Source organism: Bolinopsis microptera, chromosome 1 (genome assembly GCF_026151205.1).
Source record: "Bolinopsis microptera isolate Bmic1 chromosome 1, MBARI_Bmic_1.0, whole genome shotgun sequence".
NCBI classification, from domain to species: domain Eukaryota; kingdom Metazoa; phylum Ctenophora; class Tentaculata; order Lobata; family Bolinopsidae; genus Bolinopsis; species Bolinopsis microptera.
Genome location: NC_087072.1, coordinates 17,143,708 through 17,168,669, shown reverse-complemented (window position 1 = coordinate 17,168,669; position 24,962 = coordinate 17,143,708). Strand labels below are relative to the sequence as shown.

At 39.5% G+C, this 24,962-nt stretch overlaps 8 protein-coding genes across 10 annotated transcripts in view; all 8 read left to right on the top strand.

Annotated features, from left to right (window-relative positions):
- The first annotated feature begins 3,833 nt into the window (after positions 1–3,833).
- Positions 3,834–6,222, top strand: LOC134826691 (probable elongation factor 1-beta). Its single transcript, XM_063839181.1, has 2 exons — positions 3,834–4,070; positions 4,514–6,222. The coding sequence occupies exons 1-2, from the start codon at positions 3,860–3,862 to the stop codon at positions 5,182–5,184; spliced, it is 882 nt and encodes a 293-aa protein (XP_063695251.1). The 5' UTR covers positions 3,834–3,859; the 3' UTR covers positions 5,185–6,222.
- On the top strand, positions 5,532–6,222 carry LOC134826700 (elongation factor 1-delta-like). Its single transcript, XM_063839192.1, has one exon. The coding sequence runs from the start codon at positions 5,532–5,534 to the stop codon at positions 6,147–6,149; it is 618 nt and encodes a 205-aa protein (XP_063695262.1). The 3' UTR covers positions 6,150–6,222.
- Positions 6,223–6,450: 228 nt separating this feature from the next.
- On the top strand, positions 6,451–12,767 carry LOC134826683 (pyruvate kinase PKM-like). Of its 2 annotated transcripts, XM_063839168.1 has the most exons (12): positions 6,451–7,345; positions 7,681–7,739; positions 8,189–8,266; positions 9,167–9,313; positions 9,486–9,824; positions 10,241–10,337; positions 10,503–10,638; positions 10,751–10,873; positions 11,083–11,340; positions 11,602–11,734; positions 11,940–12,212; positions 12,323–12,767. In XM_063839168.1, the coding sequence occupies exons 4-12, from the start codon at positions 9,185–9,187 to the stop codon at positions 12,467–12,469; spliced, it is 1,635 nt and encodes a 544-aa protein (XP_063695238.1). In that variant the 5' UTR covers positions 6,451–7,345; positions 7,681–7,739; positions 8,189–8,266; positions 9,167–9,184; the 3' UTR covers positions 12,470–12,767. The 2 variants fall into 2 exon arrangements, with proteins under 2 accessions (XP_063695238.1, XP_063695228.1); XM_063839158.1 differs by lacking the exons at positions 6,451–7,345; positions 7,681–7,739; positions 8,189–8,266 and adding an exon at positions 8,686–8,717.
- A 136-nt stretch (positions 12,768–12,903) lies between these two features.
- LOC134815523 (tubulin-specific chaperone C-like) lies at positions 12,904–13,897 on the top strand. Its single transcript, XM_063824066.1, has one exon. It carries the CDS (start codon positions 12,904–12,906, stop codon positions 13,822–13,824), a length of 921 nt encoding a protein of 306 aa, XP_063680136.1. The 3' UTR covers positions 13,825–13,897.
- A 366-nt stretch (positions 13,898–14,263) lies between these two features.
- On the top strand, positions 14,264–17,603 carry LOC134815514 (E3 ubiquitin-protein ligase TRAIP-like). Its single transcript, XM_063824055.1, has 6 exons — positions 14,264–14,825; positions 15,256–15,340; positions 15,481–15,732; positions 15,911–16,036; positions 16,905–17,096; positions 17,251–17,603. The coding sequence occupies exons 1-6, from the start codon at positions 14,304–14,306 to the stop codon at positions 17,343–17,345; spliced, it is 1,272 nt and encodes a 423-aa protein (XP_063680125.1). The 5' UTR covers positions 14,264–14,303; the 3' UTR covers positions 17,346–17,603.
- A 150-nt stretch (positions 17,604–17,753) lies between these two features.
- On the top strand, positions 17,754–19,947 carry LOC134813403 (large ribosomal subunit protein eL18-like). Its single transcript, XM_063821145.1, has 4 exons — positions 17,754–17,910; positions 19,050–19,190; positions 19,364–19,501; positions 19,752–19,947. The coding sequence occupies exons 1-4, from the start codon at positions 17,773–17,775 to the stop codon at positions 19,893–19,895; spliced, it is 561 nt and encodes a 186-aa protein (XP_063677215.1). The 5' UTR covers positions 17,754–17,772; the 3' UTR covers positions 19,896–19,947.
- Positions 19,948–24,399: 4,452 nt separating this feature from the next.
- The window catches only part of LOC134825991 (lysosomal cholesterol signaling protein-like), a 383,362-nt gene continuing 382,799 nt past the window's right edge, over positions 24,400–24,962 (top strand). The window contains exon 1 of the mRNA XM_063838225.1: positions 24,400–24,439. The gene's annotated coding sequence lies outside the window, so the exon portion shown is untranslated. The remainder of the gene's footprint in view (positions 24,440–24,962) is intronic.
- The window catches only part of LOC134825995 (uncharacterized), a 32,973-nt gene continuing 32,861 nt past the window's right edge, over positions 24,851–24,962 (top strand). For both annotated transcript variants that reach the window (XM_063838236.1, XM_063838234.1), the window contains exon 1: positions 24,851–24,872. The gene's annotated coding sequence lies outside the window, so the exon portion shown is untranslated. The remainder of the gene's footprint in view (positions 24,873–24,962) is intronic.

The window sequence follows — 24,962 nt, the reverse complement described above, 5'->3', positions numbered from 1 at the left end:
TCTTGGGTGATTGACAGTATCAAAGGCAGCACTCAAATCTAGAAGTAAAAGAACAACTTTAGTTTTCTTGTCAATAGTTATCAAGATGTCGTTATGGATTCTGGTTGTTGCAGTTTCACAGCTATGAAACTTCCTATAGCCGGACTGAACTTTAGAAAGCAAGTTGTTATCCTCAAGATAACTGGTGAGCTGTATAGATACACACTTCTCAATGATTTTTGACAAGAATGAGAGATTGCTAATAGGCCTATAGTTAGATAGAGATTCACCGTCAAGGCCACGTTTCTTCAAACTTGGACGAATGAGAGCCTCCTTAAGTTTTATAGGAAACTCACCTTTAACTAATGATTCATTGACTATAAATGAGATCAGAGGAAGGAGTTCTGGGAGACACTTGATGAGAATCTTTGTAGGTATGGGGTCAAGATCACAGAATTTGTTGGACATATTCTTTATGATGCTTACTAGTTCCTCATCAGACACATGACGGAATTGTACTATCTTTGGGCTATTAGAAAGAGGAACAGATTCATCTGAGTTAGGAGAATCTTCAAGGGATTGTTGTTCTAAATAAATGTTGTTGTATATGTTGTCGACCTTTGATTTAAAGAACTGTGCAAAGTTGTTAGCACTCTCAAGATTTGAAGAGCAAGAAGGTGTAGTAGTACTAACTTTTTCTTTATTGAGCAACTTATTAACGATGGAATAAGTCTTTTTAGCATCACCTGCACTATCTTGTAACCTTGTTTTGTAGAAGTGATCTCTTGTGGATACAATGACTGAGGATGCTCTCTCTGATGCTTTCCTGTACAGTCGTTTATAATCTGGGCAATCATGATTCTTTTGATACAGTCTCTCAATCTTTCTTCTCATTGCTTTTGCTTGTTGACAGTGTGTAGACCACCATTCAGCGTTATGATCTTTTCTTGGGATGAAAGTTTTTTCTTTAGCATGCTTGTCCAAAATACTGCTCAACTCAGACTCATAGATATCAACTGCACTATCGAGGTCATTGAAGCAATCAGTGTCACATAGTTTTGACTTAAGAATGTCCTCAACAAAAGCATCTAGGTCTATGCAAGCAATGTTTCTGTAAGTAATTGGTTCTAGAGTGCCTATGGGTGCTGGAGATACATTGCAATTAAAAGCAACAAAGTAGTGGTCAGACGATGTGCCAGAATCAGTAATGACAGGATCTAGAACTTCAATGCAATCGTGAGTAAAAGAACCATCCCTGGTAATTACAAGATCTAATATGCCCCCATCTCTGTGTGTTGCAGCTGAAATTTGTTGCACCCACCCACAAGACTTAAGTAGTGAATTAAACCTTTGTGCAACTGAATCATTTTCGTCTTCAATGTGGATATTAAAATCACCCATGATCAAGGGCTTTCCAGGTTTGTCTACTAAATCAACCAAGAGTTGCTCAAAGTCAGTTAGAAATTGGGGGATGTTAGCACTCTGAGATGTGGAGGTGCCAGAACGGTAAATTGAAACAATTCGTAGTATATCTCCAGAAGATGATTTGAAGGTACATTCACAAGACTCAAACGTTTTGAATCGCTTGCACTTCTGAGGAGTCACTTTAAGACTTTTCTTATATAGAACAGCAACACCTCCTCCCCGCCCAGCTCTTGGCTGGCTATGAATGGAATATCCAAGTTCTTTCATCTCAGAAAACTTAGCATTGTCATCTTTTCTCAGCCAAGTTTCTGTAGCACAGCAAATATCAGTATCAAAGTCTTCAAGCAATTGCATGACTCCAGCAGTTTTATTGCATATGGATCTGCAATTGAACAGGGCAAAGTTCATACTCTGACATTCTGACTTAGAGTTTGTAGCTAGTTTTTTGAAGTAAGGATGTTTTGTTTATACCGATTCAATGCCTGTTGCATGATGGGACACTGCTCTGAGCTGGAATGGTGAGTGTTACAGTGAGATGAGACTCTTGGATCTTTTGACAGACTGCAATTGCGACATCTATGTCTGCTAGGGTCTTCCTTGTAATGACAGTCTGATGTTCTATGCCTACCGCTGCAATACATACAAACCAGAGTTTCTTTCTCAGGACAATTTTGGGAAATATGGTGGAGCTTCTGACAATTATAGCACTGCTTGATGATGAATCTATCCTTAACAGGACAAGCACTATTCAGAATGAAGATTTTGCCGTCTCCTGTCAATAGGTTCCTAATCTGAGGAGAGACCTTGATCCCAGCAGTAGTGTACCTTAGTCCAACATTTATGTACACAATTTCAAAGAAATGCTCATTATCTAGCAAGTGTTTAAGTCCAGGATTTTTCAAGGGAATAATATCTAGAAGAGCTTTTTTAGTCTGTAACCGGAAATCTTCAGCGGGTAAACCAGAGCGTTCAATGGTTTCGAATATCTGACTGGGAATATTAGACACAGTGACTTTAGGGAGAGCTTTCTGGGAAAGAGTGATGTGAAAACCAAGTAATTTAATGACATCAGAGTTTTCAATAAGACTTTTAGCCTTCAGCCTATCAGATGAAGATGGAAAAACTAGCGTTATCTTCTTGTGTGAATCTAGTAGGCTAGTTTTCATAGCAATCAATCGTGTGTCATAGAGCAACTCAGATAGAACATCTGGAGCAGATGAAATATCAGCAGAAGGAAAGGGACTATCTAGCACCAATATCTCTTTACTTTCCTTGCCAATTTGATTTATGTTAGCTGACACTTTTCTTGGCTGAGGAGAACTAGCACCACCTACAAGAGCTGCAGAAAAATTGCTGTAAGAGGACAGTGCACTTGGAGACCGGGATTGCAAGTTTTCTTTGTTAACATTAGAAACTTGCTCTTCCTGCAAATGTTCTGGAGCACATAGAGCAAGCTTGTCAACAATAATGCTATGCATTTCCTCACGAAATGATTCCAGAAGGGCAGAGTTGTTTGCCCTCATCAGATGCTCAACTTTGGAGAGAATATCAGGAGCTTCATTATCACCATTATCATGACTCATCACAGGGTTGGACTTAGGAGCATCTACCACAGATGGTACAGGTGGACCAGGTGGAGAAACGTTTTTGGAAGAACGGGTGTCATCTACCAGTGAAATGCAATCTTCACATACGAATAGAAAATAACCCCAACGAGCTTGATCTGCAATCATAGGTCTCACCTTAGCACGGAAGGTATTTGTACAAATGGAGTCAGGAAATTGAACACCGGTTTTTCTGTGACAAGCGGAGTGAAACATCCCATCACAGACATTACAGATAATCGATTCATTCACAGTGTCATTACTTCCACACTGTTTACACGAGCCGTCTTCAAATACAGGAAGTATAACAGAGTTCTTCTTTGGCTTTAGAGTCTTCTTGAGCTTCTTACTGGCCAGGGCCTCGTGCCCCTTTTGGCCCGCCATTGACATTGCTCAATAAATGTAATAGATTTGTAGTGTTGTAATTAGTTTAAAACACTATCCCTGCCCCTATAATGGAGTAGATCATGTGTTTTGTTAAAATGCTTTTGAAAAAATTATCAGTAGCAATGAATTGTGCTCTGCCAATTGCAACACTTAAAATTTTATTGTGCTCTGCCAATTGCATCACTTGATTTAATTGAATGTATATATACTGTTTGACGCACTTTTCACTTTGAGTAGGTATTATGATTGAGTAATGTAACGGTTTTTTAGGTTCCATAAAGCCTATCCTAACCAGTAACCATGAATCTAACCCTTACTCTAACCATAATCCTAGCCATAAAGCTGTCTGTCCTAATATCTATTCTTACTGGTCGGCCTTTTTGGAACCTAGGATACAACCAAAAATTGGTTTAAAATTTTTAAAATTCTAATAATGCTATTTTTTGTAGGCAATCAAGGTAGACATGGCGTGTGCAGTTATTGACCCAAGAATGATGGATCTGGTGTGGACAGATAGACTTGAGTATGAAGCACTTCTACACAAGAGACCAAGCTGTACCCAAGCTGAACCAAGTAGTGCTCCCTCTGCTCCAAGTAGTGCCCCAAGTACCAATGAAGCTGTTACTGCTCCCAAGAAATCATCCAAGGAGAGCTCCGTCAAGGCAGATGGCAAAAGTGAGTAAGAGTATGACAGCAAATATGGTGCTAAAATCAATAGTTTCCTCGTTTCATACAGTTCAAATTTTTGTCAGGTTTTTTAGTCAGGTTCTGTCAAAATGTTTGATTGGGTGTAATTAGAATTTGTATGTAGCATTATTATTAACTTAAGCAGAATCTGTTTGATACATATGTAGCACTTCCAGCCCTATGACCTCCTCTATCCCCCTAAATGACTGAGATTTAAGATGCATTATATACCCAATAATAGAGACAATGTCAACTATTACTATTGTAATAGTTGACATTGTCTCTATTATTGGTATTAGTATTCTAACACTAATTCATTCAAAATCCTTCCCCAAACTTTTCTTTGACACCAATCCTTATCCTGCAGGACAGTAATTACCTTTAAAATTAACGCTATCCGATACATGGCAAGTAACACCAAAATTTTCTAGGTTTGCTGGCTGATTTGGAAGCTGCTAGAGGATTTATTCGAGCGTCTCTTGAGCAAAATACCCCAAAGACAACACTTGAAACTCTCCAAGATAGGGCTACCCGCCTTGAGACTAGCAATTCTTCATTAAGAAAGCTGGTTGAAGATCTTACCAAACAAATAGAAAAACTTGAAGCCAAGGCCAAATCTGGAATCGTAGCACCTGCTGCTGCCCCACCTGCTACTGCATCTGCTTCCAAACCTACTGCTAAAAAAGAAGAGAGTGATGATGACGACTTTGATTTTGGCGACAGTGATGACGAGGAAACCAAAGGAGAATCTGAGATGCAGAAGATGAAGCGCCTGGCTGCTGAGAAAAAGGTTGCCGATGCAGCTGCCAAGAAAGATGCCAAACCTGCAAGAGTTCTTAAATCCAATGTAGTTCTGGATATCAAGCCTTGGGATGACGAAACGGATCTTGGAGAAATGGAAAAGCAAGTCAGATCTATTGCAATGCAGGGGCTCGTTTGGGGAGATTGCAAGCATGTTGAGATCGGTTTCGGCATCAAGAAGCTGAGAATGAGTACCTGCATCGTTGATGAGGATGTTGGTTTGTATGACCTCGAAGAGAAAATCGAAGAGCTCGAAGATTTCGTCCAATCTGTCGACATTGTTTCTCATAACAAGATCTAATCTATTTAACATCGTTTGAAAGTCTTTTACAATTTACACTGTACATAAACAATAAACATGTAATATTGTCAAAAATTAAAGTGTTTGCAAATTCCATTTACAGGTTTGTTTCACTTTAGCTGGCTTCCATCAATTATTCCCGTGATTGCTGTAATTTAGAACCCCTCGAAAACTAATATAGTCATAGATAACCTAAAATGATCATCAGCCAAATTTTAGCACATAAAAGTATGAATGAGTAATGATTATGATATTTTGCTGACCAATTATTAAATTGAGGACTGAAACTGAAATCCAGCTTTTTATGTTGAAGATCATATCTGATTAATCCCTCTTTTTTTAGCATCATGCAGCTTTTTGGAGGACTTGAAGGTCGTGTAGAGAAGTTGGAGGCTGAGAACGCACACCTCTTCAATGTCACCAATATCCTTGCTAAACGTCTGGCTGAGCTCGAGAAATGTCTCGACGGTCAGACTGTTACAGCTGCAGTTCCTGTAGTTGATAGCAAACCTGCTGCTAAACCTGCTGCCAAGCCTGCCAAGAAAGACGACAGTGATGATGACGATTTTGGTTTTGGCAGTGATAGTGAAGAAGATACCCCCAAAGGAGAATCTGAGATGCAGAAGATGAAGCGATTGGCTGCCGAGAAAAAGGTTGCCGATGCAGCTGCCAAGAAAGATGCCAAACCTGCAAGAGTTCTTAAATCCAATGTAGTTCTGGATATCAAGCCTTGGGATGACGAAACGGATCTTGGAGAAATGGAAAAGCAAGTCAGATCTATTGCAATGCAGGGGCTCGTTTGGGGAGATTGCAAGCATGTTGAGATCGGTTTCGGTATCAAGAAGCTGAGAATGAGTACCTGCATCGTTGATGAGGATGTTGGTTTGTATGACCTCGAAGAGAAAATCGAAGAGCTCGAAGATTTCGTCCAATCTGTCGACATCGTTTCTCATAACAAGATCTAAATCTGTGTTGAAAGAGAGTTTTATTGATGCTCATTCAAATTTTTATTTATTTCTTTGGAACTTTTAAGATAAACTGTCGTGTTGTTATTTTCGTTTTCATCGTCTATTGATTTGGTGATCGAATTATTAAGTATACCATATTGGTTCAATCGTATCGTTTTAAAGATAGATTTGCCAAACTCGATAGGAAATTGTTGATCTGTTCGAAACCGCTTTTATTCGATCACCTAGTTCTTATATTAATAAGATGACTTTATACTGAATGTTAGCTTGATTTTAATTTTTGCTAATGTACAATCCTAGGTTGTAGCTACCATGCCTTCGTGGATCAACACTGACGAGGGTATGATATACTACCACTTCTCTCAATCCGGTATTATTGTCAAAGTTGTCAACATTTCTGGTAGCTCCTTCACTTCATTCCAGAAAAATGAAGATCTGCCTGGGATCTGTAGACAGTTCAACCCTCAGCTCAATCTATCTGAAAATGGCATCGTGACGATTCTCAGAGACGCATTTTCAAACCCCACCAACTTGAAGGTAGTGGATGCCGTGTTGAAGGTGTCCACATCTATTGAAAAGTTAAAGTTCTCCTGGTCGTTTGGGTGGCAGTTTGAACTATCTCCCTGCGTGAATACTATCGAAGAGGTTTTCAATCCTATTTGGAACTCAATGATGTTATTGATTGAAGAAAAGAATACTCTGATATCTTTAATGAAGAAAAAAGATAAAGAGATTGCAGAATTTAAGTCGCTCGGTATCACTCTGTCGAAGAAATCAAAAATTTCTGCCCCTTATGACCCTGCCAAAACTCTTAAGAACATCATTGTTCCTGTTCAATCGACATCACAGATTCTATCTAACCAACAATTCAAAGAAGTGATTTCAAAGTCATATGAAACTCGGAATGCTTCAGCTGCAAGTTCACCGTGTAAAAAGAAGAAAGTAGTCGCTCAAGTCGGTATTACCTTTGAGGACAGCCAGTCTCAACCTGATCAAGTTTTCACTGATGCCGATATTTTCACGTCAGATACTTTTAAATCAAAAGAGGAGCAAGAGGATGATGTTAAAGTTGAAAATGAGGTTGATGAAGACAACGGTATATCTCATGATTTGAAACCCGCTGTTCCAGTTGTGAAACGGAAAAAGGCTAGACGTTTGTAACGAGGTGTTAAAATGGTTTCTTAGATCACCAGGTAGGATCTGACTTTATTTTTTTAAATGACTTGATTTTCTTACAAGATTAAATAGTAATAACTTAAACGTAGGATTCAATAAGGTCTTATAAGTTATAGAACAAGGAATCTTAAATAGGTGTTGTAATTCTGCTATAGTGACCCTGTGTAGCCAATGTGTGGAGTTTTGTATACTTCATGCTGACAAAGAAACCGCACAAATTTGTTAGATTGCATTTAACTTCCTTCTTCTTACCCTAATAAAGCATAATTAAGTTAAACTGAGAAATTTTAAGATCAAGCTTCCGTGTAAATACCCAACGATTCCCTATCACTGACCGAATTCCTCATTTCAGGATCACGAAAAAGATTGTCACAAGCAAAAACACGGACTATTCCTGCAGCTCTTCACAAGGTTTGAATACTATCATGTTAATTGTAATTTGTGTCGTTGTGTGTAAGTCACAATGTTGGTGGTTAACTTAGTAAACTGGTAAAGCTAGAATCTACATTCCTATAACAGTAAGGCGATGAAGAGGACACCCATCTCTGATAACAACAGAGATACATTGTTATGTACACTGTAATGTATACTACCATGTACATTACAGTGTACACTGTAGTGTATCTCCTGTAGAAGAGTGGGTTCTGAGCCAGCCTGTGAGGATGAACTTAACATATCTAGTAATGATAAACACTATAAGTGTAGCATTGTGAGATTTAGTTTTCAAGCTGAGGCGGATTTAGTAAAGTGATGAGAATACTGTCCGGTAATACCGGCTCAGTTCTGATTGCTATTTTAGGTTACTTCAGCCCTCACTTTACGTTTTATAAGCGAATTTTAATAAGTATAATACTTTCCAGGCTGTTCACATACCAAGTACCAACTGAAAAAGGCCAGGGTAAGACCGACTGAAGCAGGGATTTATCAATTGCAGCAGGGTAAGACAAACTGGAGTGAGATTCTAGAATATTCTTGAATCTCAGTTCACTCAGATTTACAGAACTTGATGAGGTTCATGATTTTGTTATGAGACTCAAAGCTGACGAGGATACGCTTTTATTCAATAAGGGCATGATAATAATGTTGTTGAGATTTAATGCATCCCAAATTGCACCACATGATCTTACTTCACGCATTTTATGCCAATAAGGCCGCGAATTCTCGTCATGTGATCTCTAAGTTACGATGAGTGGCCTTGCAATAGTCTATATATTCCAGTATGTTCCTGTATTAAAGCTAGTATAGGCTATCCTCTGCTCGCATATTCTAGAAACCGCGGTCCCTCTGTAGCTCTTTGCTTACCTTTATTATAAAAGCGTTCGAGTTTTTCATTTTTACAACTTTCAAATCTCTTTGTGTTGCGGTTCTAAGCTTCTATCCGGTGAAATGGTGCGTATTAACTATTCTGATTAAATTTATTAGTACAATTTTATGTTTGATAATTTGTTACATTTATGTGGTTTTGTTGGTGATATTTTTGTGTACTTAGTGTAAATAATTTTAATTTTTTAGACAATTGAATTTCGTAGCAGTTTTTGTTTGGTATTATATTTAGATGTTACATATGGTTCTGTGTTATGTCGGGTATATGTTGTAAATTTAAAACATTTCATAGATTTATTTTCAAGTTTGAAGAATGAAATGCTTTCGAGTTTCATTTGAAGGTTGTGACATCAGTTTATCAGTTATTCCGGGTGAAAAACAAGACAATATAGGCGAGCTAAAATTATGCATTTTTAATCAAATTATCCGGTCAGTTTATTATAAATAATTCTTATCAGCATACTTTTATTTGAGGCAGTCTAGTTGACACACTTTTCACTGTAATCTTCACATAGACCTGCTCGGGAAAAAAGATGGGGTCGCTGTTAAAAGAAGATGACTCCTGTAACCTGATCCACATGACCAAGTTGGAAGTGTTCAACAAGGAGCGACATATCCGGAACACTGGCTTGATATGCACTATCGGTCCCGCGAGCCGACAGGTAAGGGTTCCTCCTCTTTCAGTGTAGGGTTTAGCCTTTAGGCACCATCAGTATAAATCACTATCATTGAAATTTATAGTCATCACATACTAATAATACTAAATACGTTTTCTCGAGTTTTGGTAGTGTTAAGACTTGTAGACTTAATCATCAACACAGGTCCCTCAACCAGGTACCTGTACTGAAGAGTCTTATTGAAGCTGGACTGAACATTGCTCGTATGAACTTCTCTCATGGTACCCACGACTACCACTCTGCCACCATCGCCAACGTGCGCCAGGCAGCTGAAGAAGCCCGACCCTTTGGTAACAAGCGTCCAGTAGGGATTGCGCTGGACACCAAGGGACCGGAGATCAGGACGGGTAATCTGAAGGGAGCAGGGGAGGGGTACAATGAAGTACTGTTGAAGGCAGGACAGGAGATTGTAGTGTCGTGTAACAAGGATCACTATGCGGAGTGCAGTGATAAGCTGATCTATGTTGACTACACTAACATCGTCAATATCATGGAGGTTCGTTTTAGGCGTTAGATTTGTTTACTTTTGATTTAGCTTATAATTTCCATTATGCGTGTGAGTATTTGCAGACATGACTCCAGTTGAATCATGAATTATAATTCTTGTAATATGATATTATGCAACGGTTTATAGATATCACCACCATTTCGCTATGTTGAGTCTATGTATAGTCCATGTTAGACACTCCCATGACCATGATTGATTCAATAGGCTATATCTTAGCACTGGTTCTCTGGAACTCCTTGGGCCACGCCCTTAGCTAAGGTGTAATCGTATCTGGTTAAACCTTTAAACCCGGGCTTATTCATAATACACCATTCTAATTGTTCTATTTAAAAATATTTATAGTTGAAACAATGTACATGCTGCAATATTTGGATGCAATTTTGACCCTCACAGGTGTTTTTCAGGTCGGACAATTAATCTACATAGATGATGGACTTCTCTCTCTTAAAGTAAAGGAAAAGAAAGACTCGACATCTCTTCTTTGTCACGTCATGAACGGAGGTTGGTGACTCAGAATTATAATAATAATTAAGATCGATATTCGATTAGCATGGCATCCAGAGCGAGGTTCTAAAATGTCTCATCAAGTAGAGCTAGAGCCAACATTCCTTTAAATTTAAAGGAATCTTTAAGACCGAGGAATAACACTAAATGTCAACTTCACAGGTGCTCTGGGGTCTCACAAGGGAGTAAACTTGCCCCACTCTAATGTGGACCTACCAGCCCTCAGCGAGAGAGACATCTCTGACATAAAGTTCGGTCTCACACAGAAAATTGACATGATCTTCGCGTCCTTTATCAGGTACAGCACATAGCAACTTCCTTATTTCAACCTGCTAATATACTATCATTTTCAAAGTCACATTTCTGAGCTTAACGTAGCGTCTTAACAGTTAACACCACAATTCTACCAGGAAGGCTACAGATGTACACTCGATTAAAGCGCTGGTGGGGGAAGAAGGAAAACACATCAAAGTTATCAGCAAGATAGAAAACAAGGAGGGTATTGATAACATTGACGAGGTCATCGAGGCTAGGTAAACATCTATTTTATTCTTCCTAACTGTTCATATTTTCGGATTTTATAAGAAGAATTTTCAGGAAGGAATCGTATGATTTTGTCCCATATTTTCGGTCAAATTTTCCGCGGCAAGGAATTATTGATTATGTTGTAAAGACAATACTATAAAATGAATGTGATAAAGTTTACTGTTTAACATACTTTAACAATGTCTCCTCCTCCCAGTGACGGAATCATGGTAGCACGAGGAGACATGGGCATAGAGATCCCCCCTGAGAAAGTATTCATAGCTCAGAAGATGATAATAGCTAAATGTAACCTAGCCGGTAAGCCCGTTATCTGTGCTACTCAAATGTTGGAGAGTATGACTGTTAATCCTCGTCCTACACGCGCTGAGGCGTCAGATGTTGCGAACGCTGTACTGGACGGTTCTGATTGTGTCATGTTGTCAGGAGAGACCGCTAAAGGAGCCTACCCTCTTGAGTAAGATTATATTAATTTGATTAATGATTATATAGTTTATTCAGAAATAGATGTTGTCTAGTGTCTATTTTATAATTGATGGAGGTGATGAAAGCTGGCACGCAGCACTTACTTTATATCTTCACAATTATACACATAGTGTACACTGTACAATGTCCATGTGTATACACTATACACTATACATGCGGTGCACATAATATTAATAATCTTGGGAATACTGTATCTTCCATGATATCAGCTTTACACATCCCTTCATTTCAGAGCAGTACAAATAATGTCGAACATTTGCCGTGAGGCGGAAGCTGCCTGGTTCAGCAGCCAGTATTTCTTCGATATCAGAAGATTTGGTAATTCTGGGCTTGGAGCTCTGGATCCTTCTACTACTACTAACAGAGTATGCGACTTTTTGTTTCAGTTTAGACCATTGAGCTATCAAGTTTAACATTTAAATCGAGACCTTTCTCATTTAGCGACTAGCGTTGATAATATTGATCTTTTAGGATAATTTATTTCCACACTTTAAGGTCTTGATCATCGTTATAATATGTTGTTAATGAAATAAGTCTAAATTCTAAGACCTAACTGTACTTCTCCCCCAGATTATAGCAGAGGGGACCTGTATCGCAGCAGTAGACGCGAGTTTCGCGATGAACTGCAGTTGTATAATAGTACTGACAACAACTGGAACCACAGCTAAAGTGATGTCCCGGTATCGCCCCATGGCCCCCATCTTGGTGGTTACTAGGAACCCCGTGTGTGCAGCCCAGATCCACTTGTGGAGAGGCTGCTTCCCCATCCACTATCCTGTACCTAGAGAGGAAGAGATGCCGTGGATGGATGATGTGGATAGGAGGGTTAACTTCGCTGTCGCGGTAAGTTGTGGCCCTGTTTTGTCTTCAGTAAAATCTGTATCTACAAAATTCCATCTCTTTTTAAAACTTGGTTAATCTCTCCATAATATAATATCTTGTGTACCCATCAGGCTGGTAAAAGTATGGGTATAATTCACACTGGATCCTCTGTTGCTGTGGTTACAGGCTGGAAGACAGGAGCTGGTTCTACTAACACTCTCCGTATTCTTACTGTGGACGAACAAGGCAACTTCGTTAACAAATACGGATCTAACTGAACATTTGCTGTCATGATGGAATTTGTGCTGTTTAACGTGTTCGAACCGCGTTTATGCCAGCGTGCCGCGCAAGACGTATTTTGTGCATGATTTTTGCTCGATTTTCATAAATTATTAACTTGATTGTTGCATCCTATGTTACCATTATCCTAATAATTTGATTGGGTTCGAATACTCAAATTAAAATTACTATATTTTCGTTTTAGAAAGAAAACTTCAACAATTTTGAATCTTGTTTATTTAGATACTATTTCTGTGACATGTAAATAATTGGAAATATTGAACTGGATTGTCAAATTTGGAGTCTCATTTTAATTGTCATTTAACGAAATTGTCATGAAGTGTCGATTATTAAAACATTTGATAAAGTAAAAGTAAATATTAAATTTTAATAAAAGTATGATATTTATATTATGATACCCTCCTGTCCAGGTATGTCTTCAGAGCGAGAGGTTGAATTCCTCAAACTACAGGAGGAGAGGTTATCAGCGCTGGAGAAGAGGAAAGCTGAGCGCAAAGAAGCTAATCAATCTTCGGAGCAGCTCAATGAATTCTTGAAGGTCTTCTACTCTTTAAAAAGTGAAACTGAGACAGAACTAGAGAAGCTCGGTAAACTGACCAGTGATGCAGAGAAGAAGTCCCATCTGAACTCGGCTCAAACAAAAGTTAACTGTCTCCAAGATTTGTTGAACGACGCACTATCTTATCTGCCTGCATATGACCTACGTAAAAGTCAGGATGCAGTTACCACTATACATGAAAACATTGCTAGGGTTCAACAGGTCATTTTGCCTAAGAAGAAATTCGCGTTTGGTAAAAAGAAAAACGCCGCAGCAAACATTAATGTCACAGAGAAGAAGGCAAATTCAGACAACAAATTCTCAAAATACACGGGTGATGTTATATACGAAAATAAATCAAATGAGACTCTAAATATTCCTAAAAATGAGATTCATAAAAAGGATGTTTTACTGAAAAACCTAACAAACTGCACTGTCAATTTAAAAAGTACAATGGGTACTCTACACTGCACAAACTGTACAAATTGTACATTTTTTGTGGGCCCTATATCTGGCTCGCTGTTCCTTGAAAGTTGCAACGAATCTGTGTATCATGTGACATGTCAACAAGCAAGAATACATACTACACACGCCGCTACATTTTACATTCATGTCACAAGCAAGGCTATTGTTGAGGATTGTAAGGGATTAAAGTTTGGGATAAGGGATCAGTTCTATGAGGGCTATGAGGACGATGTTGCCGAGGCTGGACTGGGTGAAACTAACAATTGGGACGATGTGGACGATTTCAATTGGCTAAGCAAGGATCCCTCGCCCAATTGGAGCACAGTGTAAATTTGTATGGATGAATATGCATGTGAATTTTAGGATTGCTAATTAGCGGTTATTTTCAGTATTTGTGATATGATATTTTAATTTGTATTAACCGATTTGTGTATGTTGTACAGGATTTTGTTCATTTATTTTCTAGATTATGTTTTTTTCCGCTGTACAAAGCGATTTGTACTTATATACAATATTACTTTCTTATGTTTTCAGCCTTCAGGAATATTTTGCAATACGTAGCGATACGTAGCAAACGCCACCTCTTTTACGGGACAGAGTATGAATTATAATAGCTTTTGTACTAGCGGTAATTGTCATTTTGCGCGCTGCGTTCACACTTTTTCATCACCTTCACATCGACGGTTTTGCCCGCACGCGAGCACATTTTAAGCGATTTACTGGCTTGAAACTTGAAAATGTGGAATATTTAATCACCCCTAGAATTAATATTATTATAATCGAATTAATAGAATTCCTTTCATCTAGGCATGGGTTTCAGTGCCTGTCCGATATGTACAGAAGATCTTCAAGACGAAATTGTCACTACGAAATGTGGTCACATCTTTCACGACATCTGCGTGTCTCAGTGGTTGAAGAACAACAGAGCTTGTCCAACTTGCAGATCCCATGCTTCCAAAAGGGAACTTATCAAACTGTTTCTTAATAACTCTGAAGATTCTTTCAGTTTATCTCAAATGCCAGTCGGGGAATTTAACCATGAAGCGCTAGTAAAGTGCCAGAAATTAAATGAGAAACTGAACAAACGCATTGATGACTTGAATGAGATAGTTTCTAATTTGAAATCAGTCACTGAAGAGAAGGAAAAGGAGAATGAGACTCTCCTCTTATCAAAATGTTCGCTAGAAAAGGAACTGAAGAACACCCGCCACACTTGTTCCAATTTGAGAACGAAAATGAAATACATGGCTGAGGACGCGGAGAAAACTAAAAGATTTCAAGAAAAAGCTAAACTTTTGGAACGGGAAATGAGAACTATGAGAGGTTTAAAGGTATGATCAATCTACAGCTTCTGGCGCCCTCTACTCTAAATCAGTGGCGTAACGTTGCCTGTTGGCGCCCCCCTGCCGAAAAAAGCGCCCCCCTGTTGGCGCCCCTCCCCTTTTGGTGCCCCTCCCTAAAATTGAACAAATTAAATGATTTTAAAGAATACGCCGGTAAAATCTCTAAAAAAGTGTGTATCTAGAGCAAAACGCGCAGTTTTGCTAGTACTTTAATTAAGTTTTCGAAATTGTCCCACATTCAAACGACGATTTGGCGCCCCCCTAAGACGGCGCCCCCCTGCACAGCGGGGTCAGCAGGGCCTTTCGTTACGCCACTGCTCTAAATGTTTTTGATTGGGACATGTTTTTCGACCCTTTTTATTTCATTATTATTCTATTTACTGGCTCAACTCGAATGGTCACCTAAGTGATATTTCAGGCTATATTGGAGGGTTCACAATCAGAATGCGAAGAAGTTCTCAGGAATACGACGGATATTGAGACTATGGCCCATCTTATGACAGGTTTCACTAGTTATAATTTACGGTTTCGCCTGAACAGTTGCACCACTTTAATATGACTTTTGTCGTAATTTGTTGGTACCCGAACGTTAACTGATGTCAATTTTCTCAACTGTAGCTTCAGTTAACAATTTCCTCAACAGGTTTAAAGAGAGACTACAATTCTCTGCAAAAGAGCAAGGCGGAAGTACAACAGCAAGCAGAGGAGCTACAACGCAAGGTTTCCTACTCTCGCCTCACGACGCAGGCCCTGCGCGAGGAGTTGGAGGAAATGAAACAGGACAAGCAACAAATCGAACAGGATCTGTCAACCGCTGAACGGAAAAACGAGTCTCTGAGTAAAAAGATTGGAGTATTTGAGGATAGATCCTTGAATAACACTAACTTATTATATGGTAAGATGCTGTTTAAATTATTACTTATATCTGTACTTACTATTTTTGATCGAAATGAATTGTACAATGTACCTGTGATATGGGCGAAAATTGTCTTAATTGACAGTTCCCAACCGTATTCCAAAATTATATACTGATCGTGCTACTATAATCAATCATGTAAATTAAACTGTCCCAGTTTCGAAAAACTCGACGCGGCGTTCCCTGCCTATGGAACAGCAGACTCCAATCCAGATGAATAAGAGGCAGAGGCAGGAGCAGTCAACACCAATACTATTTGACGATGATCTCAGCGAACTTGACAGTAAGTTTCTAATTAACTGATTGTTATCAAATGTATGAAATTCAACATTCTCTAACTGTTCATCTAAATAAGTGGGGGGGGGGGGGGGGGCAACCATATTAAAGTATATTAAAGTATATCCCCGGGTCAAAATCGGAAAAAATCCTACATTTTAATATACTTTAATATACCTACAATTAGAAGATTTATATTCTTCGTTAAGATTTACATGATGAACTATATTTTTCACTCAGATTCGCAAGATAAGCCTGTTTTAGGACTAGTACATGAATTTCCATCCAGATTGGTCAAAAATTGGCTGAGCTATGAGCTTTAAAAAATATGCCCATATTTGGGCATACGCTTTTGCCCAAATTCGCTTTTGCCCAAATCCGATAAAATTTCAATGTTTTTTAATGAGACTAACTCTATGTGAAAGATATAACTCAGTGTTTGTTGAATATAGTGGATACTAAGTAAAACGACCTCCATGAACAAAATTGGGAAAATTGCACATAATATCTCTGTTCGGAATACTAGCCAAAATGACTTCATTAAAATTGAAATAACTCCATCAGTTTTCAATATTTTTTCAAGAACTTTTTGGAATCGATTAAGAATTGCATTTCAAGCTTATTTTGGGTAACAATTTTCGATGTAGGCCTCCAAGGATAGGGATATATTGAAGTATATTGTAGGTATATTAAAGTATATTAAAGTATATCCCCGGGTCAAAATCGGGAAAAATCCTACATTTTAATATACTTTAATATGGTTGGGCCCCCCCCCCCCCCCCCCCCCCCCCCCCCATAAGTGGCCAGTCCTTTAAAGGTTTACCAACTTCCATGAGTTTTTGGTAGAACTCTGTTGTCAAACACAGCTATTTCAGAACAGTTCGAGGCTGAACTATCTCGAGACGATGATCTGGACAGACTAGCAGCTGAACTGGGTGTAGACATCAACATGGCCACTACTCCTGGCAAAGCTGAACTTAAGACTAAGGACGTAAAGGAGGACAACTTGTTTACTAAAGTTGGGTTCGATGGGTTAGGGGGGACTACTCGCATTAGGAAGAATCTACGTGAGTTCAAACTTCAAGTTAATTTATCTTATTTTTAATAATTTTCATTCATCCTATTATATTTGTCTCGTACAGCTACAGATACTGCTTAGGTGCTTGATGTTGTAAAGGCATTTGTTTTCTCACCGGATAACTTTATATTATATTGTTTCAGCTCCTCCGAGGTCGATATTTGCGAAGCAGCATAAAACCTCTGGACCTTCTCTCGCCAGATCTACAACCCTTGGAAACTTCTTCAGAAAATTGTAGCACTTGCTGCCCTATGTAAATTTTAATTCAGTAATATTTTAATAATCTTGTGATGTATTAAATGTATATTATTATTAACAGAGTTTGCTAAATTTCAGCAAATCTGGTATTTGGATAACTAAAATTTTATAAATTACATACGATCGTATGTTTACATAAACGGAAATTATTTTCATTTCAATTTTAATTGTAAATCTCATTATTACTCATAACCATTATTATCTGTTTTTGCTTCGGTTCTTATTTACATTTCCATTATCCTCCTGAGTATTACTGCACAAAATATTTGTTACCTTGAGCTAATATATATATTATGGTGCAGTGTTAATTATATACACTTTAGCTTATTTTAATGAATCATTTCACCATATTACCCTAATAATTATTATTTAAGTATGTCTAACAATATCTAATTATTATAGTTGCCATGGGTATCGATATTGTCCATAAGAAGGACCGTAAGGTACACCGAAAGGAGCCTAAGTCCCAGAATGTCTACCTCAGACTACTGGTGAAACTCTACCGCTTCCTCAGCAGGAGAACTACTGGAGGAAACTTCAACCAGGTCAGTTTGTGTATTAAATATTTATTTAACTTTCTAGGTTTCTTTTTCAATATTCGAAGAGTGGATATTCTCCATTATAACCTTCTTAACCAATATATAATAAGATGCAACCAATATATAATAAGATGCATCGCCTGCCAGACTCATGACTGTCAGAGTTTGGTATTTCAAACAATATTAATGATTAAAGTGCTTACTCACCTTTTCTGGGGAAATCTTAGATTGTACATTATTGTCAAATAATATAAATTTTCAAGTGTCCATTTTGAAACGCAAGGAAAGCTTTTAAAGCGTATCGTTAATCGACATTTTCCATCTAATTTTCATTTTGAGTTTTTGGACTGATGTCACTAAACGTCAAACTAGATCCCTTCCCAGGGTTACCTGGTTCTTCGGTAGATTTGGGTTGACAGACATCACCACTTATTATGTGTCTACATTCGTGGTGCATTAATTGCAATGTGCATTCCTTATGAACCTTATATTGACTTGGGACTTCGCCTCCGTGGGGATCCATCAACCAATGCAGCTCCGCAAATATCGTGCGATATTGCAGATTACGCATCGTCAGTTCCATGAATATTGAAATTAGTGTGTCTAAAATATTAAGAATATTCGGGCACTGGAAATATTAGATTAAATACTGACATGTTCTTTGTTAAATATGAAACACAAGGAAATTCCTTGTTACTGAAATTATTGTAAAATAATTCGAAATTCATCTGTTTGTATTTGTTTATAGACTTTTTGGATTGATGTCATAACTGTCAGCTCGGTCCCTACCCAGGGTTACCTGGTTCTAAGGTTGATTAGAGCTGGCAGGCATCATGACCACTGGTACTAAGAAAAACCTGCTTCTGTTAGACTGACCGGCACAAAACTTCGTAAGAACGCTTCGTCTTGACTCTGCAAATTGTATTTTGACAAAATACAATAAATTGTGAAATTGAACTGTCCTTTTTTGGATCTACCGACACCTATAAGAGTATTAACGGACAACGATTATTATAGAAATTATAGAAATTACCATTGTCTTTGATGGCCTTGGCGCCTCCGCCCCGGAGTGCAAATATTAAACAAGATCACGCGGAGGTTACAGTATAAATTTTCGCCATTTGTTCTAACCACTCATATCCCAGGTGATCCTGAGGAGACTGTTTATGTCAAGACAAAACCGTCCGGCTCTATCCCTGGCTAGGATTACCAGACAGATGAAGAGCAGAGGTGATAAAACAGTTGTGGTTGTAGGAACCGTAACTGACGACAAGCGTATCTTCGAGGTGAGGATATAATCAATTAATGGAGTTACATTTTCAGTTTCATCCTCCTGCACCCCTGCGTTACAAGTTGATATCGCTTTTCATCAGAGATATGTCGGTTGGGTGTCGGTTCTTACAAGATTCTTTTAAAGTGCCTGATTTTATTAAAGCTCATCATTTAAACCTCCTCTTAGGTACCTAAACTGAGAGTCTGTGCCCTGAGGGTTACTGAAGGAGCCAGGACCAGGATTATCAAGGCTGGTGGAACTATCATCACATTTGAGCAGCTTGCAGTGGAGTCACCACTCGGCCAAAACACTGTGTTGATGCAGGTAACATTGAGCATCGCTCCCCTACCGTCCGGTTACTATGGCAACAGTAATCAAGTGACATCGGGTCGATTGGATGCGAGTCCTCGAAAGAGGGCGTCTTACTTTGTTTCATCAGTTGTCCGTAGTTTTGAATTGTCAAATAAGCAGTTTAGTTCACTATTTTCATGACTGTTTGAATTGTGCCGACCACACAAAGAAATCGTGAATGGAAGCTTTTCAAGTATCGAGTTCTAACAAATCTTATAACCAGGGACGAAGAAACGCCCGAGAAGCTAACAGGCATTTCGGAGCTCCAGGACTGCCCAAGACACATGCTAAACCATTTGTGAGGCTTAGGAGCAGGAACCACGAGATGGCAAGAGGCAAGAGGAAGAGCAGAGGTTACAAGGCCTAAATGTGCTTTCATGCTTTTTTATTGAATTCTAATTTGAATTTTTTAACTTAAAGTTGTTGTTTCAATTTGTCCCCCCGTTAACAATGTTCGCTCCTACTAAATCGGGTTTATGTAAAACCGTTTTGTACGGCTGCAAAACCATACAAATTAAAAACCAAAGTCACGTGAAATTTTTGGGCGAGCGAATTAGTAAAAGCCCTAACTCTAATATAAGTATCACGTGGCCACGATACAGCCGCGCGCTCGTGCGCGGCAGGTTTACAACGTATGACAAGTCAATCCGTAGCAACTCTGCGAGGCCCAGTGGTGCATTTCCAATTTCGCCGATCTAGTGGTTGCGAGAAACATTATTCGATTTGCGACGCGGCCCATTACACTTACTACAGGAGGACCAGAGTGCAAAATAACTGCTGCAATCGCGCGCCGTTTGCAGCAGTTAGTACATAGTAGCAGTTGAGCGCGACGTGCGTTGCACAGTAAAGACACTCATAATAGGCGCTCCTACTAAATCGCTCGCCCAAATTTTAAGAAAATTCTTGTGAAAAGGCCCTTCAGGCATGAAAGTGATCTGAATCGGTGTATTTTTGGACGCTGATTCCGAATCACCCCCCATGACGTAGGGTTAAAATGCTTCCCTGGAGAGTTATGGGCAAAAAACCGTTTTGGTCACGTGTGACGTGACAGGCTAGTAATACGTGAATTCGATTATTTAGGGCTCGGGTTAGGGTTAGGGTTGTGGTTAAGATTATGGATAGATTCGGGGTTATGGTTAGGGTTGGGATTAGGGTTTATGTAAAACCGATTTTTACGGCTGCAAAACCAAAAAAACCAAAGTCACGTGAAATTTTTGGGCGAGCGATTTAGTTAGAGCCCATAATAGGTAGTGCGCCATCGACGGTGAGCCGCGCGTGCCGACTGTAGGATGATTTTTAAGCGCTAATTTCGGCCAGCACAAAATTCTTGAATCAAATGCGTATTAAGTAACCTTCCCTTGGTCCAATTTTAAAAAAAATTGGTTAGCTTACTCATAAACTTACAAGGAAAGTGTGCGAAAAATTTAAAGCATATCCAACCATCAAACATTATTTTACTGCTCCTACTAAATCGCTCGCCCAAATTTTAAGAAAGATCTTGTGAAAAGGCCCTTCGGGCATGAAAGTGATCGGAATCGGTGTATTTTTGGACGCTGATTCCGAATCACCCCCCATGACGTAGGGTTAAAATGCTTCCCTGGAGAGTTATGGGCAAAAAACCGTTTTGGTCACGTGACAGGCTAGTAAAATACGAATTCGATTGTTTAGGGCTCGTGTTAGGGTTAGGGTTGTGGTAAGGCCAAGGGTTATGGTTAGCTTCGGGGTTATGGTTAGGGTTAGGGTTGGGATAAGCGAGCGTGCTAAATCACTCTACAGTCGATCTTCGAAATTTTTCTAAAAGGCCCCCCGACAGTTGAGACCAACATCATTCGATGTATTTTCGGACGCTGATTCCGAATCACCCCCCATGACATAGGGTTAAAATGCTCCCCTAGCGAGATATTGGCGAAAAACTGTCTTGATCACGTGATATGACCATATACGGAAGTTAGTCTAATTTCTCGTTGGGGTTAGGGTTTCAGCATATGCTTTTGTTAAAGATTGCATTGGGTTAGGGTTAGGGTTGGGATCAGATTAGAGGGCTATGATTTCGAATAGTCATTCAGGGCCACCAAGAGAACGTATTTAAAAAGTCACGTGACAGTCGAGTGTAGAGTGATTAATCATCATCCTGGGATAAGGGTTTATGTAAAACCGTTTTGTACGGCTGCAAAACCATAAAAACCAAAGTCACGTGAAATTTTTGGGCGAGCGAATTAGTAAGAGCCTTATTTTACAGCTAAAAGCAGCGTATATTTGCCCCATTTTCATTACTATCAACTCCGATATCCACCAAATTTTTTCCCGATCCATGACTCAAAGTGCCGAAGGCACAAAAGAGTCAAGGACAAGGGTTAGCGAACGAGGTTTTTTCTTTGTATATGGTAGCTTTCGTCCGTACCAGCGAGCGTTTAACGGGTGATACTCGTTAAATATCTGTTCCATATACAGGACCGTCGACGAGTCCAACTCGGCGCGCGTCCTGGTAGGTTGTAAACCTACAATTGTGCACCCCTACGCATAAAACTGCTACTAACTCACAACTGCTACTAACTGCTGCAAACGGTGGGCGCGATTGAATTGCAGCAGTTAGTAGCAGTTATCAGCAGTTTCTTTGCACTATAGTCCTCCTGTGAGTAGTGCATCTGGCATCGCGCTATAACATATAAGAAAATGACCATAAAAGGAAGTTGGTTGTTGGTATGACTTCTCGTTAGGTTTAGCCTTAGGGTTTCAGCAAATGATTCAGCTAGGGATTGAGTTAGGGTTAGAATTGAGATTTGCTACACGTTGCAACTTGCAAGCTTTTATCGTACACTCCGGCCGGCGAGAAGGCCTTTTGTGGCCGCCGCGCGCTTCGCGCGAAAAGGGGTTACATATACAACGTGTATTAATGATCAAGTTGAGACCAGATAAGAGGATTAGGGCCAGGGTTTCGAATAATCATTCAGAGCCACCTAAAGGAAATGCTTAAAAAATCCGCTTCCACTAAGGGGTTGTAGGTTTACAACCTACCAAGACGCGCGCCGAGTTGGACTCGTCGACGGTCCAATATATGGAACAGATATTTTACGAGTATCACCCGTTAACTAAGGGGTTGTAGCGCGATGCACTACTGGGTCGCGCGCGCATCAAATAATGCTTCTCGCAACCACCTTAAGCAGATCGGCGAGATGCGAAGGATTGACATCGTCAATCAAACTAAGGGGTCGTTCACATATTACGAAATCATTTTTTGGAACATATTTGCCCCCCCCTCCGTTATCAGTTTTACACATAGCTATTGTGTCAAAATTACACTAGCGTAATCATTCGGAAACCCCCCCTCAGCTGATTTCGTAATATGTGAACGACCCCTAATTGCTAATATAAATTGCACGCCCAAATTTTTGAAATATTCTTGTGAAATGTGAAAAAGTCCTATACTACTGAGGGTATAAAAGTATTTTGAGTGAGTGAGTATGTGTATATTTTTACGCTGATTCCGAATCACCCCCCATGACGTAAGGTAAAAATGCTTTGGTCACATCACACATGACAGGCTTACCTGGGGACCTCAGTCTATCATGTTCATAAACATAGAGATTCGGCGTAATGACAGGCTGAGCGCGGCCCAGTAAATGACAGGCTAGTTAAACACGAATTCGATTGTTAAGGGCTCGGGACCTGACTCCAACCTCAGTTTTAAACTAATTACAACCGCGCTCACTAAAACTACGAAAACCACCTCTATCTGTTCCTAAAATCTATCTGGTCCATCTCTGTCTTTGTATCGGCGATTTTAACTGCCACTCGGCAGCTATCATCAAACCAGCTTCATTCTCAACCTTTCTATCGTACCAAAACCGAAAACACTATGTTTTGGGGTCGTGTCAGCCAGCAAGCTGCTCGCAGCGCCCCGTTTCAAATTACCTTATCAGACCTCATTAGCTATTTGTCAAACGCAAGGAAAGATCTTGCTCCATACTATGAGGTCCCTCAATCTGACTCCAACCTCAGTTTTAAACTAATTACAACACTACAAATCTATTACATTTATTGAGGTAAGATTAAGTTCCAATGTGTAACAGGTTCTCTTTCGAGTCCTGGATCACTCTTTTGGTAAGCCTTCCACCATGGAGGGCTCTAATGAAAACAACAAACTCTAAAAACTACGAAAACCACCTCTATCTGTTCCTAAAATCTGGTCCATCTCTGTCTTTGTATCGGCGATTTTATTGGCCACTCGGCAGCTATCATCAAACCAGCTTCATTCTCAACCTTTCTATCGTACCAAAACCGAAAACACTATGTTTTGGGGTCGTGTCAGCCAGCAAGCTGCTCGCAGCGCCCCGTTTCAAATTACCTTATCAGACCTCATTAGCTATTTTGTCAAACGCAAGGAAAGATCTTGCTCCATACTATGAGCTCCCTCAATCTGACTCCAACCTCAGTTTTAAACTAATTACAACACTACAAATCTAATACATTTATTGAGGTAAGATTAAGTTCCAATGTGTAACAGGTTCTCTTTCGAGTCCTGGATCACTCTTTTGGTAAGCCTTCCACCATGGAGGGCTGTAATGAAAACAACAAACTCTAAAAACTACGAAAACCACCTCTATCTGTTCCTAAAATCTGGTCCATCCCTGTCTTTGTATCGGCGATTTTAACTGCCACTCGGCAGCTATCATCAAACCAGCTTCATTCTCAACCTTTCTATCGTACCAAAACCGAAAACACTATGTTTTGGGGTCGTGTCAGCCAGCAAACTGCTCGCAGCGCCCCGTTTCAAATTACCTTATCAGACCTCATTAGCTATTTTGTTAAACGCAAGGAAAGATCTTGCTCCATACTATGAGGTCCCTCAATCTGACTCCAACCTCAGTTTTAAACTAATTACTACCCTACAAATCTATTACATTTATTTAGGTAAGATTAAGTTCCAATGTGTAACAGGTTCTCTTTCGAGTCCTGGATCACTCTTTTGGTAAGCCTTCCACCATGGAGGGCTGTAATGAAAACAACAAACTCTAAAAACTACGAAAACCACCTCTATCTGTTCCTAAAATCTGGTCCATCTCTGTCTTTGTATCGGCGATTTTATTGGCAACTCGGCAGCTATCATCAAACCAGCTTCATTCTCAACCTTTCTATCGTACCAAAACCGAAAACACTATGTTTTGGGGTCGTGTCAGCCAGCAAGCTGCTCGCAGCGCCCCGTTTCAAATTACCTTATCAGACCTCATTAGCTATTTGTCAAACGCAAGGAAAGATCTTGCTCCATACTATGAGGTCCCTCAATCTGACTCCAACCTCAGTTTTAAACTAATTACTACCCTACAAATCTATTACATTTATTGAGGTAAGATTAAGTTCCAATGTGTAACAGGTTCTCTTTCGAGTCCTGGATCACTCTTTTGGTAAGCCTTCCACCATGGAGGGCTCTAATGAA

Coding starts and splice junctions, on each gene's coding strand:
- LOC134826691 (XM_063839181.1), top strand. CDS start 3,860: ATGGCGTGTGCAGTTATTGACCCAAGAATGATGGATCTGGTGTGGACA. Junction 4,071..4,513: donor CGTCAAGGCAGATGGCAAAA/GTGAGTAAGAGT, acceptor AAAATTTTCTAG/GTTTGCTGGCTGATTTGGAA.
- LOC134826700 (XM_063839192.1), top strand. CDS start 5,532: ATGCAGCTTTTTGGAGGACTTGAAGGTCGTGTAGAGAAGTTGGAGGCT.
- LOC134826683 (XM_063839158.1), top strand. Junction 10,338..10,502: donor TTGTCACGTCATGAACGGAG/GTTGGTGACTCA, acceptor TCAACTTCACAG/GTGCTCTGGGGTCTCACAAG. Junction 10,639..10,750: donor ATCTTCGCGTCCTTTATCAG/GTACAGCACATA, acceptor CAATTCTACCAG/GAAGGCTACAGATGTACACT.
- LOC134815523 (XM_063824066.1), top strand. CDS start 12,904: ATGTCTTCAGAGCGAGAGGTTGAATTCCTCAAACTACAGGAGGAGAGG.
- LOC134815514 (XM_063824055.1), top strand. CDS start 14,304: ATGGGTTTCAGTGCCTGTCCGATATGTACAGAAGATCTTCAAGACGAA. Junction 14,826..15,255: donor GAACTATGAGAGGTTTAAAG/GTATGATCAATC, acceptor GTGATATTTCAG/GCTATATTGGAGGGTTCACA. Junction 16,037..16,904: donor TGATCTCAGCGAACTTGACA/GTAAGTTTCTAA, acceptor CAGCTATTTCAG/AACAGTTCGAGGCTGAACTA.
- LOC134813403 (XM_063821145.1), top strand. CDS start 17,773: ATGGGTATCGATATTGTCCATAAGAAGGACCGTAAGGTACACCGAAAG. Junction 17,911..19,049: donor CTGGAGGAAACTTCAACCAG/GTCAGTTTGTGT, acceptor CTCATATCCCAG/GTGATCCTGAGGAGACTGTT. Junction 19,502..19,751: donor AAAACACTGTGTTGATGCAG/GTAACATTGAGC, acceptor TCTTATAACCAG/GGACGAAGAAACGCCCGAGA.